The following is a 12,894-nucleotide window of genomic DNA, read 5'->3' as shown; positions in this document are numbered from 1 at the left end:
ATAAAAAGAGGATGGAACATTCCCAGTGAATATACTGTAGACAGCCTACTTCGTCATCTCTGGAAACAAGGTGTGATGTTCTGCATGCAAAAGCATAAGGTATGAGCAAACACTGCTATCAGAAAAAACATGCAAGTTACACAATCACATATAAGCCCCCAAAAATTTAGAATTAAAGGCATTGTAGGGAGCTTTAATACTCTATGCAAATATGCTCTATCTAGTCATATGGTTCTCTGATTGTCATATTCCTTTTAATCAGCTTTGTTTGTGAAGTCATTAGTGAAGTTTTTATACATAAGCAAAGCCAATTAAGTACACAGTGTGAGTGGAATATATTTTATGGCACAGTAAATGATGATTTCAGTATACTCAACATTCCAGGTTGTTTTACAAGTGTATTATTAGGAGGAAAGATTCAGGGAAGTTTTGTTCAGGGAAGTTTCTGAAACTCATCCGTCACTCGGAAAGATACAAACCTTTCCAAATATGCCACTAGCCTACGTTTAGCCAACCATTACACATAATGCACAATTCTCAGATAACCAACACCCTCCCCCCCCCCCCCCCCCCCCCCCCAAAAAAAAAAAAAAAAGCAAGGATGGCTTCTGACATGATGGAAGCTGAAATTTAGAGATGCCCTTGGAAATTCTGGAAACATTGAAAAGTCAGCAATTCACACTACTTTGGAGGCATAAGAAAAACATGTGAGTATCAGAACTTCCTCAACTCAGTTATACAGTTAGCATTATCTTTTATTAAAACCAAACACTGAATTGTATCTCCTTTACTACATTGAACTTGAAAAATTCACATTTAAGGGGCTTAAAGTGTAAAGTAAAGCAAAAAATATTAAGCAATCCCAGTTCCTGATAACTTACTAGGCCTTCCCCAAAGGTCCTGGAAACTGAAGAGAATTTTGGAGTAATGAAAGCCAGCATACAAATAGCATGACAGAAGAATTGAAGAGCTAAGTCATATTAGCTTGGCATTCTTCCAGGAAGACTCTCACGTCTACCCAACAGCTAAAAGTATCTGGTAGTCTTCACTTTCTCCTCAGTATCTCCTTCCTTGCAACTTTATCACCTCCCTTTTTGCTGTGGAGACTGAAACCTCTTAAATTCCAGCAAAACAAAAAAGCAGTTTCCTTTACCTTGACTCAAGTTTTTGCAGTCTTATCTTTCCTCCTAACTTGGAACCTTTAAATGCACAAGTGGAATTGCTTCCCAGAGACATTCTTGCTGATGGACTTTGTCTGTTGGCTCCATCATTGATTGCTTTTGGCACTGCCCAAAGCCTCAGACCAGGTAGGTGACAACTCCCAACATAGACTGCATATAGAATCTGCTACCCTAAGTGTTAGCTTCAGAGCTGTTTGATTGTAGCTGACATCTGTTAAGCTTAACATTCCTCCCCATTCCCCAGATAAATCTGTTGAATGCACTGGGAATCACAGCTCAGTTTTTTTTTTTCTTCAGCTTTTGTCCTACTTCCTCATAGAAACCGGAGCAAATCCTGAGGTTTGAAATCAACTTCTTAATTTTCCCATGGGTAAAACAGTACTGTTATAAGCCTTTAAATATTTGGGCAAGAGAATACATGGAAATGTAAGATTTATCTCAAGAGACACACACCACAACCTGATATGAAACTTTACAATAGGAGTCATATAGCTCAGATGAAAAATACAGAACCAAGTATAAAATTGCTCATAAAATACAATATAATAATCACAGAAACATTCAAAGTCATCCAGCATTTTGATGAGAACTTCATTGAACTGAAAGTTAAGAAAAATACTTTAGAAGACAACAAGTATTTCAAAAACCTCTGTTTTATTTGTACAGAGTAAAATACATCATACAGTGAACATTGTTTTAATTCCATAATCTAAATCCGTTAATAAGTGTTTTCTTTTCACCAAATATCCTGGTGAGAAGCACAGACAACAGAACTGGGAAAGCTAATTAGTCTCTCTCTGCCAGAGCTACAAGGTGCACATCAATCTCTGCTTCTGTAAGGATCCTGAAAGAACAAAAAGAAATCCTAAATAGCTTCAATGATTCTTCCCCTTAAACTCCAACCTAGTATCTACACAAATCAGTATTACACATTGCATCTTTCAAACTTTAATGCCCTGCTACCTGGGCCACAAAACAACATTTAAAATATTCTTAGAAAATAAAGGAGGAATCAAAGGCACAGAGAGCAAAGAGGTAGCAAATGGCAGAAAAAGAACAGGTAATTCTTCGTGAGTAATATATTATTAGCAAGCTGGCACCTTGTTTAAAAGAATGGGTATGGTAATTAGTACCACTAATTACTCCGAGGAAGACACAGGCTTCTATAGCCTTCTAGTTCTGCATGTCACCTGTCCTTTTTGAAAAGGACATAAGACAGGTACATGAAGTTTGGCAGAAGGCTAGCACTAGATCCTTGAGCAGCAAAAGAAAAGGGTTAATGTAGCTCTTGTATGCTTTTTCAAAAACACTGTGCTATTCTGTTGTCCTGAACATCCACTACCAAATGCAAAATCACCCAACATCACCATGTCAACTTAATACACATTAGGAAGCATTCGAAAGTCTGCACTTGTAGGACCCAAAAGTTTGAAGTCTCTCTCCAACCCCCACCTACTAAGTAGTTAGACTAAAGCAGCAGAGGACTTCTTCCTTTGTTTATTTTAATAAAAAAGAAAACCAAAACACAATGAAAAACTAAGGCAGAATTAACTGAACTCCTCTGCAACAAGTCTGACTCAGCCAAATTTTACGTAACATATACCTAGAAGGTCCTGCTGCATTAACTAAAAGACCCCAAAAGTTTTTTTTCCCCATTCTTTCATGTCTAATTCCACAGCTGTACACTGTGTTGTGGGAAGGCTGTTCAGCACATTGTATCTGATGTGAGATATAGCCCGCAGCAGGAAGATTTCCAGGTATTGTCTGTGTAACCATGCTGCACACAACAGGCTGCACTCAGATTCAGACAATAGTAGAGGCAGAGGGGAGGGGAGGAAATGGCAGGTCTCGCTTTCGCAGTAGGCTGGAACACAGTGTACTTGGAAAGTAAAAGTTCAGCGAGTTCTGAATCAGCACAGTGGTTTTAAACCCAGAATCTTTTAATCTTGTCAAATTTAAATAGATTATTTCAGATCATGCAAATGCATAACCTATTAACTACATACTAGAGCTCCTAAACACTATGATGAGATGAGCAAGAGTCATTTCCCATTTAGAAAAGGATAAAAAAAATTCAAGGACTTTCAGAATGAACCCTAATATAAAATAGACTTTACTGAGTTAGCTGTCACGACTGCGATTTGAAAGTGAACTCCAGATACTAGTATAAACAAAACTGCTTCATCTTTTAAGCATGAAAGAAACATCTAGAACACACGAACACGTTTTAACCATGTTAAAAAACACACTTTTACAAACACAACACTTTTCTCCACTGGATCCCCTAAGCAGGTAAAAAATTTACAACCATGTTAAGATTAATTTCAATTTCTGACATTTCTCTTTCTGAATTTATTATTACACAGCAAGTTAAAACTAATCACACATAACCAGAGAAATGCACCATGTTTTATCAACACTGATCACTTACCTGAATTTAGGATTTTCCACTGTGACTACACCAACTTCTATCTCTGAAGGTTTGAAATCAATGGATAGTACAGTAGACAGGCATGTTATTGCCGTCTGAAAGATGACCCAAAAAAATGTCATTAAACAGAAAGCACTTAAGCGTTGTTTAGTAGACCTAGCATTAACAACTATCCTCTCTTCTAGTTTTATTTCCTTCCACCTCAAAACCTTAGCTGTAAAGCTTCAAATAGTTTTCCTTTGTTACAAAATATATTTCCTCTCACCTTCTCTCTCTAGTAAACTCAATCTACAAAAATCAAATTTTCTTAGCAGAAAAAAAAAGACAAAACCAAAACCTTTTATCAGGTGAAGACTAAAACCCCAGGTCCCAAGGACAGAACGTGTTTCCTAAGTGGCAAACAAGACAGACATCATCATTACAATCCAGGATTACTCAAAGCATGTCACTTAGGTAGCTTCCATTTCGGCTTTTCTTCTGCTAACTAAAATTACACTGGCTGTTTTTAGAAATTGCGTTTAATTACAACTTAACTTGCTTTTTTTTTTTGTCTTAATCATCACCTGTTTTAAAAGGTGTTCTTTGCATCCTCACTCATACTTTGTAGTCAAGTCATAATAATGCTGAAGATGTATTCCTAAAATGATGATTGAGCACAAAAACGAGTTCTGTAAAAGAGCTATTTAGCCAGATGCTTACCAAATCAATTATTCTGACATCCTGGCATTTAATTCTTATCAGTATTGCTTTAGGAAGCATAGAACACCAGACAAGACTTTCCTAAAGTTTATTTCCAGTATGCTGACAATACACCGATTCTGCAGTAATTGTACGAGACTATGTAGACATCTTATCGGAAGACTGCATGGAAGCCAAGTTGTTAAAAAAAACAAACAACAAAACAACACCACAACTTATCCATGGAGAATTACCTTTAAAGCGTTGCAAGCTTTTTAAGAAAAAGTTGTGTGAACTTTCTGATGATGAAGAACATCTCAACAGTATAATCAAGCAGTATCAGAAAAATACATTTAATTTGAAGATTATTTAACCAGGGTAAAATAGGGTCTCTGACAGAATTTCAAATACATTCAACTTCAGTCTGCTGCAAGTATGTATCCTCTCAGGATCTTTTATTTAAAAAAAAAACATATTAAGAAATCAGTATATTACACCTTTTGGACAGACATTTTAAACTGGTGCGTTTATACTGAAGAACTTTCCATTTAAATGGTCCTTTCACAGTAATGTAGACTTCAGAAGCTGGAGCTCTGAATTTGCATAGCATTCGCATATATGTTAATACAATAGTCTGTTTCATCTTACAGTGGGGTCAATTGCTTAGGTTATTATACTTCATTTCCACTGATCTTGTGATGCAAGAAACCTAACGTTATGGGAGATGAACAAGACCAGGCAGGAAAAACAGGTGCGCCATGGAAGAGGTCTGTTTAGACAGGTCTCTACAGTGTAAGTGAAAGAGTAAGGGTTATTATACGGTTCATTAATCTGTTGTATAAATAGGGTATGTTTTTATAATGGGCCTTGAACAACAGTTTTCACAACAGGCACAGCAATTGTTGTTGTATTTACTGAACTGACAGATAGGTACTAGCCCCCATCTTGTTTGAAATGCTGTTTAACATGACGATTGTTTTAACAGCCACTTAAAAAAAAAAATACACTGATATGCCCAGAATCCTACGGATTCCACTGCAGCTAATACAATGCAGAAAAGGCAGACTAGATGACTCTAAACACTTGCCAAATACCTTCAAAAGATTTTCTGGTTGGAATAGCTATAATTGCTCTGGCAGCAATACAGAGCTGTAACAAAACAGGAAACGTGTAACTGCACTCCCCTGTATCACAAACCTGCATAGACGATAATCATTAAAAATACTTTGATAAATCTTTATTACCCTCCACCAGCCTACCTCTACTGTTTGTTCGTATGTCCAATCAAATTTCTTCTTTACTTTCTTTTCAAGAAAACTGGTCGACTCTGTCTGCTTAACTCCTGCAGCCGTGGCCTTGAATCCACAATAGTAACCTGCTGGATCACACTTGTACACCTGAGGGCCATGTTCTTCATCAATACCAATCAAAATCATACCTTGAAGGGAAAATTTGTTAATAATTATTTTTTTCTGATTTTCTCAGTTCCATTGAACTGAAGACCACTAAAGATACTCTTCTCCTAAGAGACGTGCATGCTGCAGTTCATTTTTAGAAACCAGTCCAATACCTAGACCTGTGACTCTTTTATTGCTAATTCACCATTTCTTACCAGTGTCTCATACCAGGCACGCAGCTCATTTTAGAGCAGACTAGATTTCTGTCACCCCCAAGAAAGCTGCTTGTTAAACAAAGCAATGTTCTGGCCAGACTCGATAGTAAAGAACCACAAAGTCAGGAAATACAAGTTTAATCCTGACACAAGGCTCACCCAGCCACAATTCACATCCTGTGTATTATGTGACAGTGGCACTTCGAAAGCATAAACAGACATTCGGTTAAGATGTCTTTTTACCAGAAAGCATCTTTACAATATGCTGAAGTGAAATATTAAAATAGCAAATTTGAGTTCTTGACTATAATCTTGACAATCACTGCATTACATCTAGACATAAACTGGTCAAATCCCTGAAGTGCAGCTATATTCAGCTACACTTTTACATTTACAGTTCTATAGTCTCAGTATGCATATTAAAAATAACTGAAAAATAACAATTGCAAAAAAAAAGCATCTTATTACTTTTAGCTTTATACTTGTGCAACTTTTAAATAGCAGTTATAGCTATCAGCTTCTGAACAGCTACTGCTGCAACAAAAAAGTTTCATCTTTTTAAAAAACAAAGTTAGGAAAAACACATTTTTCTTCTTGCATTGAAAAAAGTTCACTTTCCAGCAGTATCAGGGCATGGAAAATGCCAAGCAACGAAAGAAATGGTCGTTCCCGAACATTACAAGCATACAAACCTACAAAAATTGCCCCATCATGGAAACTGTGGTGCAACCCTGAATGTTAATTCTTTTGTAAGAAGTGCTAGTGCCTAGTACGATTACCAGAAGTGATTCATCACTTCTGAAAATATTTTCATTAAAAAAGAAAACCAACGACACAAAAAGAAATCTAGGCAGAACGTCTAACGAACGAGCAATTGAGGAAACATTAAGTCTGTTACCCCAGTTCCCAGGCAGTCTAATGATACGGTTATACATTACTCATGGCCAAGTATAAGGAAAAAAAAAAGAAGTCAGAACCAAACTCAGAATACAAGGACAACCAAGTATATGCAGAAAAATTTACACACTTTTTTTTTTTTAATTATGCTGGGTTTGCTATTATATAGCCAGATTGGTGCAGAAATCTTTGCAAGTGAAATATTAAGTGCGTCTTCCCTACATTACACAGGTAATGGTAAAGTTAAAAGCACCAATTTAGCTTACTTTTAGACAATATACAAAAGTTAGATTAAAAAAAAAAGTCGAACATCTTCACAATCTGCATTCTTCATGTGTCTGTGATATTTACCCAGACGCAGACACTGGTAAAAAGAGCATCTTCCATTCACAGCCATCACCGTGAAAACAGATTAGGCTCATAAAACTAAGGTGAAAAAGCAACATGATTTAAAGCAGTTAAATCATTTAATTAAATCCAAATGCTAAGTCAATGGTAAAATCATGGCTCCAGTTCAAGACTTCCAACACTATTCTCTCACCTGCCTCTTCACCCCTCTTACTCCTTTGGTTACATTCATATCATTTTGCACAATTTAAAAATGGGTAATTGCTTATACTTGAAGTTGCAAGCTTAGACATGAAACAGAGAAGATTTCATACACTATACTTACAGCAACCGAGAGGTCTCATTTCAGCATTTTGCGTATAGACCTGAGAAATATCTGCAATCCGCTTACACAGCATGTCCACAGGGATGTCATAGCCATACTTGTACTTCCAGTTAGCAGCCTCATAGCGGGCTCTCTGCACCTGGGATCTGCTGTCAGCTAGAGGGAAAGAGCTAATTATTAATTTCACTGAATGCATACCACATTTAATCCTAGTGTTGGTTGAGAATGCAAATTCCATGTCCAAGTCTAAATTTTAAAAAATAACATCAGATCTAGACAAGTTCTCTAAGACCAGATTGAGTGTAACAAGTTTCCTAGAGCACAGGTTCAGTTTTATGCAATACACAGTTGGCCAACCAAATAAAAAAAAACACAGGCATTTCAGATACTTAAAAAGATACTGAATTAAATACCTGTCATTCCTGTCATCACACAGCCAATATTTTCAGTAATGCTGAATAAATGAGTCACTGTGTTGGAATCCAGTAACTTGTCCTAAAGAGGAAGAAGAAATAATCTGCTATCATAGATATGATATGCTATCACAGACTGGTTTGGGTTGGAAGGCACCTTAAAGACCATCCAGTTCCACCACCCACCTGCCATGGGCAGGGCACCTCCCACCAGGCCAGGCTGCTCAAAGCCCCATCCAGCCTGGCCTCGAACGCCTCCAGGGATGGGGCATCCACAGCTCCTCTGGGCAACCTGCTCCAGTGCCTCACCACCCTCATAGCTAAGAATTTCTTCCTTATATCTAATCTAAATCTAGTCCCTTTTAGTTTAAGGCTGTTACCCTTGTCCTGTTGCTACACACCCCGGTAAAGCGCCTCTCCCCATCTTTTTATAGGCCCCTTTTAAGTATTGGAAGGCTGCAGTAAGGCCTTCGAGTACAATAAAGATAGACTGGTAGCTACAGAAGAGCCCAGAAGAATCAACAGCTAAAACTTGTCTTTTGGGTTCTCCGCTACTTACTGCTGTACACACGCAAAGGAACAAATAGGATAATGAGGAAGATAAAAACTGCAGTATCTGGAAAATGCTGACAGCTAAAGCATGACCAACACAAAGGCCTCCTCCCTCTGAAGAAACTTTGAGGGCAAGATATATAAACACTGGAGTTCCTCTTGCATGCTGCCCTTCAAATGCAAGCGTTCCTCCCCTTCGTCAACAGTACATCACCACTGTGCTGAAACACTCATGTGAAAGCTGCTGTTGTGCTACTGGCATTATGTTTTCTTAGTGGGAATTAAGGAAGAGAAATCAGAAAACTGACTTTGGACAGCCCAACCCTTACGAGCCAGAACACTGCAGATATACCAAAGTACACCAGAGCCTAGCCTGTAGTTTAGCTTTATCCCTTCGACAGCTGCAGAGAAAATCACAGTACGTGGGGATGAAATGTACAACTGAGCACTGAACAGAGCTAAAACTCACAGTAAGCAGAGTGACAAGAAATTCAGTTCAAACATCTATTTGTGTCAATGCTAATACGTGTAACATTAATGTTATATTTAATGTTATATTTATATAAAGAGCAGACTTACAGGTACTTTCTTCTGTGTTACGATTACTGCAGAATCTTTCCCACGGACAGCTACGGATGTAAGTCCGCCCTGGTTTATGGCCTTAAAAGCATATTCTAGAAAAATATGTAAGAGTTATTTAAAAACACTATTAGATATATTAGTACAAGCAACTCCGAGACCCTCCCCCCACAGAAATCTCATCAAGTTCTGGCCTTTTTAATTCCAGGCACTTCTGCACCACTTTGTCTTTAAGCTCTTTAGCACAAAGCGCAAGACTTTCTGATGCAAGTTACGCCGGTCTTTCTTCACAGAACTGCTATTATTGCTTCCTTCAAATATTACTAATAATTGGCCTTTTTGTTCAATTAGAGCACTTAACAGAATTTGTTCTACACTTGGCCAACACAGGCCAACATTAACCTACAGTAACTGTAATCCTTACATAAAATTTTTACCATGGAAGAATCTAGTATTTCAAGTATTATTACCATTGTAAGGTCGTAATTTTCTTTTAGAGACTTTAATGAATACAGGTGAGAATTGAAATAACAGGCAAGGCAGAGAAGCTGAGTTTCCAGCTCATCGTCGCATTTTGTGTCTTGATGCTCAAATGCTTCAATGCTTTTATTTGCTTTTTAAAACAAAATCCATCCACGTGCTTACCAAAGCGCATTAATCAGACAACGATGAAGATTTACTGGATATGTTCCAAGAAATAAACTTCCCTTCATTAATGATTTCAAAAGCCTCAAGAGCCCTTAAAAACCCTTATCTGGCAATACGTGATAAACATTCAGAACTTTCTAATATCTGGTCAGGAAAAGCAAGTTTCAGGCACTAGTTAGATGCAGACCAATTTTTTTGTTAGCTACGTGAATGAGGCTGGAACCCAGAACACATTGCTACCGCTATTGTCAAAAAACTACAGTAGGGGCAGGAAATAAAGTTGTTTCAAAAGCTGTGTTCAAATTTGTGGGAGAAACTGCACGACAGGAGAGGAATCACCTGAAAATGAAAAAACGTATCTTGCAAAAAGCCGACGTTTGATACCCTGAGTCGGCATCGTGGAAGGGGTAACTGTCACGTACTGAGAGTGCTGTATTTACTGCTCTCAGACTTCCCAGCATCTACTGGTTACCTAAACATACCGTAAGGAACATTGCCCTTCTCCCTCCACCAGATGCACCATCTTGCTCACCCCTTCCACCTGCCTTCCCAAGGCATACCCGTGCTAGCCTGCAGCGAAGCACGGAGCCCTGAGACACAGCTTGCACCACCCTAGCACTGCCCGCAGAGTGCCCATGTTTGAAGCCCCAGGCCAGGGGCGTGCGGCGCTTGCTTATTTGTGTGTCTAAATACCTGAAGGGAGGGAGCAAAGAGGACAGAGCCAGGCTCTTTTCAGTGGTGCCCAGTGCCAGGACAAGAGGCAACGGACACAAACTGGAACACCAGAGGTCCCATCTAAACATGAGGCAGCACTTCTGGACGTGGTCCTGGGCACCCTGCCCTAGGTGGCCCTGCCTGAGCTGTCCCCCCTTGTCTGTTCCTATTGCTACCTGCGACGCTGTGCTCAAAGAGACAAGCCAAAACGTGAAGTGGCTGTTCCAGTGTAGCAAGTCCAAATAAATATTGCTGCTGGCAATGAAGCCTGTTTTCTGCTATTTGAGTATATCATCAGAAATTCCACCATTTCCTTCACCTCCCAGAAGTCCCCTAGGAAGAAACATCAGTTCTGATAACTGGAACTAACAGATGGCAAGACAACACTGACTCTCTGAAGGCTTTTAATCACAGCAACAAGAAATTCATATGAAGTAACTGCTATTTTTTATTTGAGAACACTTTGAAGGCACATAAGCTTTTTGTGCTTCAGAAGACAGATGTAAGGCAAAGTGCTGGCATTTCAGGCCAGTATCACTACACTGGAAATCTCTGTTCAGGTAAAAACTTCTGGGGAGGAAAAAACAAAACAAATTTTGAGACAGCCTTAAAGCACGAGATGTGTCCATACTCAATAGCACTTAAATAGTCTGTATCTAGCACACAGACAAGGATGTATAGAATTCATAAAGAAAGAAAGATTCACACATTTGACCGCAAGCAAACGTGTTTTCTGCCCATGCTGTGGCTAGGTGCTAGCCAACAGAGCCTCATGTGGCACCATGCCCAAGTTATCAGCCTGGCTGCAGGCAGAGCGAGCTCACGCTTACCTGAAGGCAAGTACGCACACCTAAGTACTTTCCTCCTTACATTCCCCTAACAGATGGGTACTCAAAACACCTTCAGACTGTGTGCAGATGGTCTCAAATAGGCATGTAGAAACTTGCTTCTCAGACATGGGCAAAAGATATGGAAGTGCTGCACTCTTCTCATATATTATCTTAATGGTGAATAACAGTCGATGCATATATCCAGGAGGCAGAAAATGTAGGCTCAATTCCCTCGTTGCTACAAGACGCTAGTAGCACTGCAACAGAGAAGGAGCCAGAACGGCGACGCAGGCCGACCAGCATGTTTTAATGGCAACAGAAGGCCGTACTCCATGCCTCTTCCATCATGCCCCCACTGACATCCTGTGCAAGGAAGCGTTCTTACTACCTGCATGTATAAGGCTTACCAGCATGCTGTATCCAAGCCTTACGGAAACTACGGGTACCAAGAAGGCACCTGTATGTAGGCAGCTAGTGACTTTCTGCTGATGCATAGCCACCCAAACATGGACATGCTTGTAGGCGTGCCTTGCTGTAAGGGCCGTCCAAGACTGCGCTGCCTGCCCAGAAGCCTGCTCCATGCTTCCTTCTTGCTGAGCAGACACAGAGCAGACACAGGGCAGTCTTAAGGGCAGACACAGAAGAAAGCGCTGGCTGCTGCTGACAATCCGTGCAGCCTGGTCCCAGCAGCCTCCTTTCCTGGGGAGCAGATGGCCGTCCCGACACCGCACACAGACGGTGAGGCCCCTGCAGCCGGGGCAGAGCCCCCAAGCCCCGGGGGATGATGGCAGCAGGATGATGCGGCCAAAACACTTCGTGGGGCCCAGCTGCGGGGCTCCCTGGGCCGCACTGCGGATGAACTCTGCCAGGCGGCCGCGTTGCTACCGAGGGCCCTGCAGAAGCGCACCACGAGGCCCCCCGCACCCCCCGGCGCCCCGCACCACCCCCGGCCGAACCCCTCCGCCCCGCGCCCCCCTCACGACCACCGCGGCCGCCCCCCCCCCAGGCGGTGGCGGCGGGGCCTGCCCCGGCCGGGCCCGTGACGGGGCAGTTCCGGGGACGGGCGGGCCGCGGGCACGCACCGACTTGGTAGAGGCGGCCCTCGGGCGAGAAGATGGTGATGTGCCGGTCGAAGCCGGCGCTGGAGCCGCGGGACATGGCGGCCGGGGGGCGCGGGGGCGCGCAGCGTGCAGGGCCCCGCCGCTACCGGACGGGCGGCCGACGGAGCGCTTCCGGGTTACGCGCTCGGCGCACGCGCGCCCCGCCGCAGCCCCGGCTCCACGCCCCGCCGCGCTCCACGCGTGCCCGTCCGCCGCCGCGCGTGCCCGCGCCGCTCGGCCGCGCGCCTCCGGCGAGCATGCGCAGCGCGGCGGGAGCCTCACGGGGCCGGCCCGGCGGGAAACCCCCGCCTGTGGGTGAGGCGCGCGGGCGCCGCGCCCTCAGCGCCTCGGAGTTCCCCGGCTCTGTGTGGGAAGGGCTGTTTTTATTTTATTATTTTCCCTCAGAGTTCAATAAAAAAGCTGGGAAAGCTGTGTTTTGATGTCCAAGCCTCCATTTGAAAGTATAATTGCACGAACTTTCCTGTTGAAATAGCAGCTTGCAGGTGCACGTCGTGTGTGCCACGCGCTGAAAGTCTGCTTTAATTATTTCCAGATGGTTTTCCTTGCTTGTTAATACAATGCGAGA

General features: G+C 41.9%; 1 protein-coding gene across 1 annotated transcript; it reads right to left on the bottom strand.

Annotated features, from left to right (window-relative positions):
• Positions 1 to 1,816: 1,816 nt before the first annotated feature.
• PSMA6 (proteasome 20S subunit alpha 6) lies at positions 1,817 to 12,495 on the bottom strand. The gene is made up of 7 exons (XM_035539664.1): positions 12,291 to 12,495; positions 9,017 to 9,111; positions 7,886 to 7,967; positions 7,473 to 7,628; positions 5,550 to 5,728; positions 3,613 to 3,707; positions 1,817 to 2,025 (listed from the first exon to the last, which is right to left on the bottom strand). Exons 1-7 carry the CDS (start codon positions 12,364 to 12,366, stop codon positions 1,968 to 1,970), a joined length of 741 nt encoding a protein of 246 aa, XP_035395557.1. The 5' UTR covers positions 12,367 to 12,495; the 3' UTR covers positions 1,817 to 1,967.
• Between the last annotated feature and the right edge of the window lie 399 nt (positions 12,496 to 12,894).

Source organism: Cygnus atratus, chromosome 5 (genome assembly GCF_013377495.2).
Source record: "Cygnus atratus isolate AKBS03 ecotype Queensland, Australia chromosome 5, CAtr_DNAZoo_HiC_assembly, whole genome shotgun sequence".
Classification (NCBI taxonomy): Eukaryota; Metazoa; Chordata; class Aves; order Anseriformes; family Anatidae; genus Cygnus; species Cygnus atratus.
Note: the sequence above shows the minus strand (reverse complement) of the source record. Positions and strands in the feature narration are given on the sequence as shown.

What these genes read in the sequence shown, in the direction of transcription:
- PSMA6 (XM_035539664.1), bottom strand. Translation starts at nt 12,366, where the DNA reads ATGTCCCGCGGCTCCAGCGCCGGCTTCGACCGGCACATCACCATCTTC. An exon ending in AATGAGACCTCTCGGTTGCT is followed by an intron (nt 5,729 to 7,472) that starts GTAAGTATAGTG and finishes TTTCCCTTCAAG; the next exon opens with GTATGATTTTGATTGGTATT. An exon ending in GTGGAAAATCCTAAATTCAG is followed by an intron (nt 2,026 to 3,612) that starts GTAAGTGATCAG and finishes TTGTTCTTTCAG; the next exon opens with GATCCTTACAGAAGCAGAGA.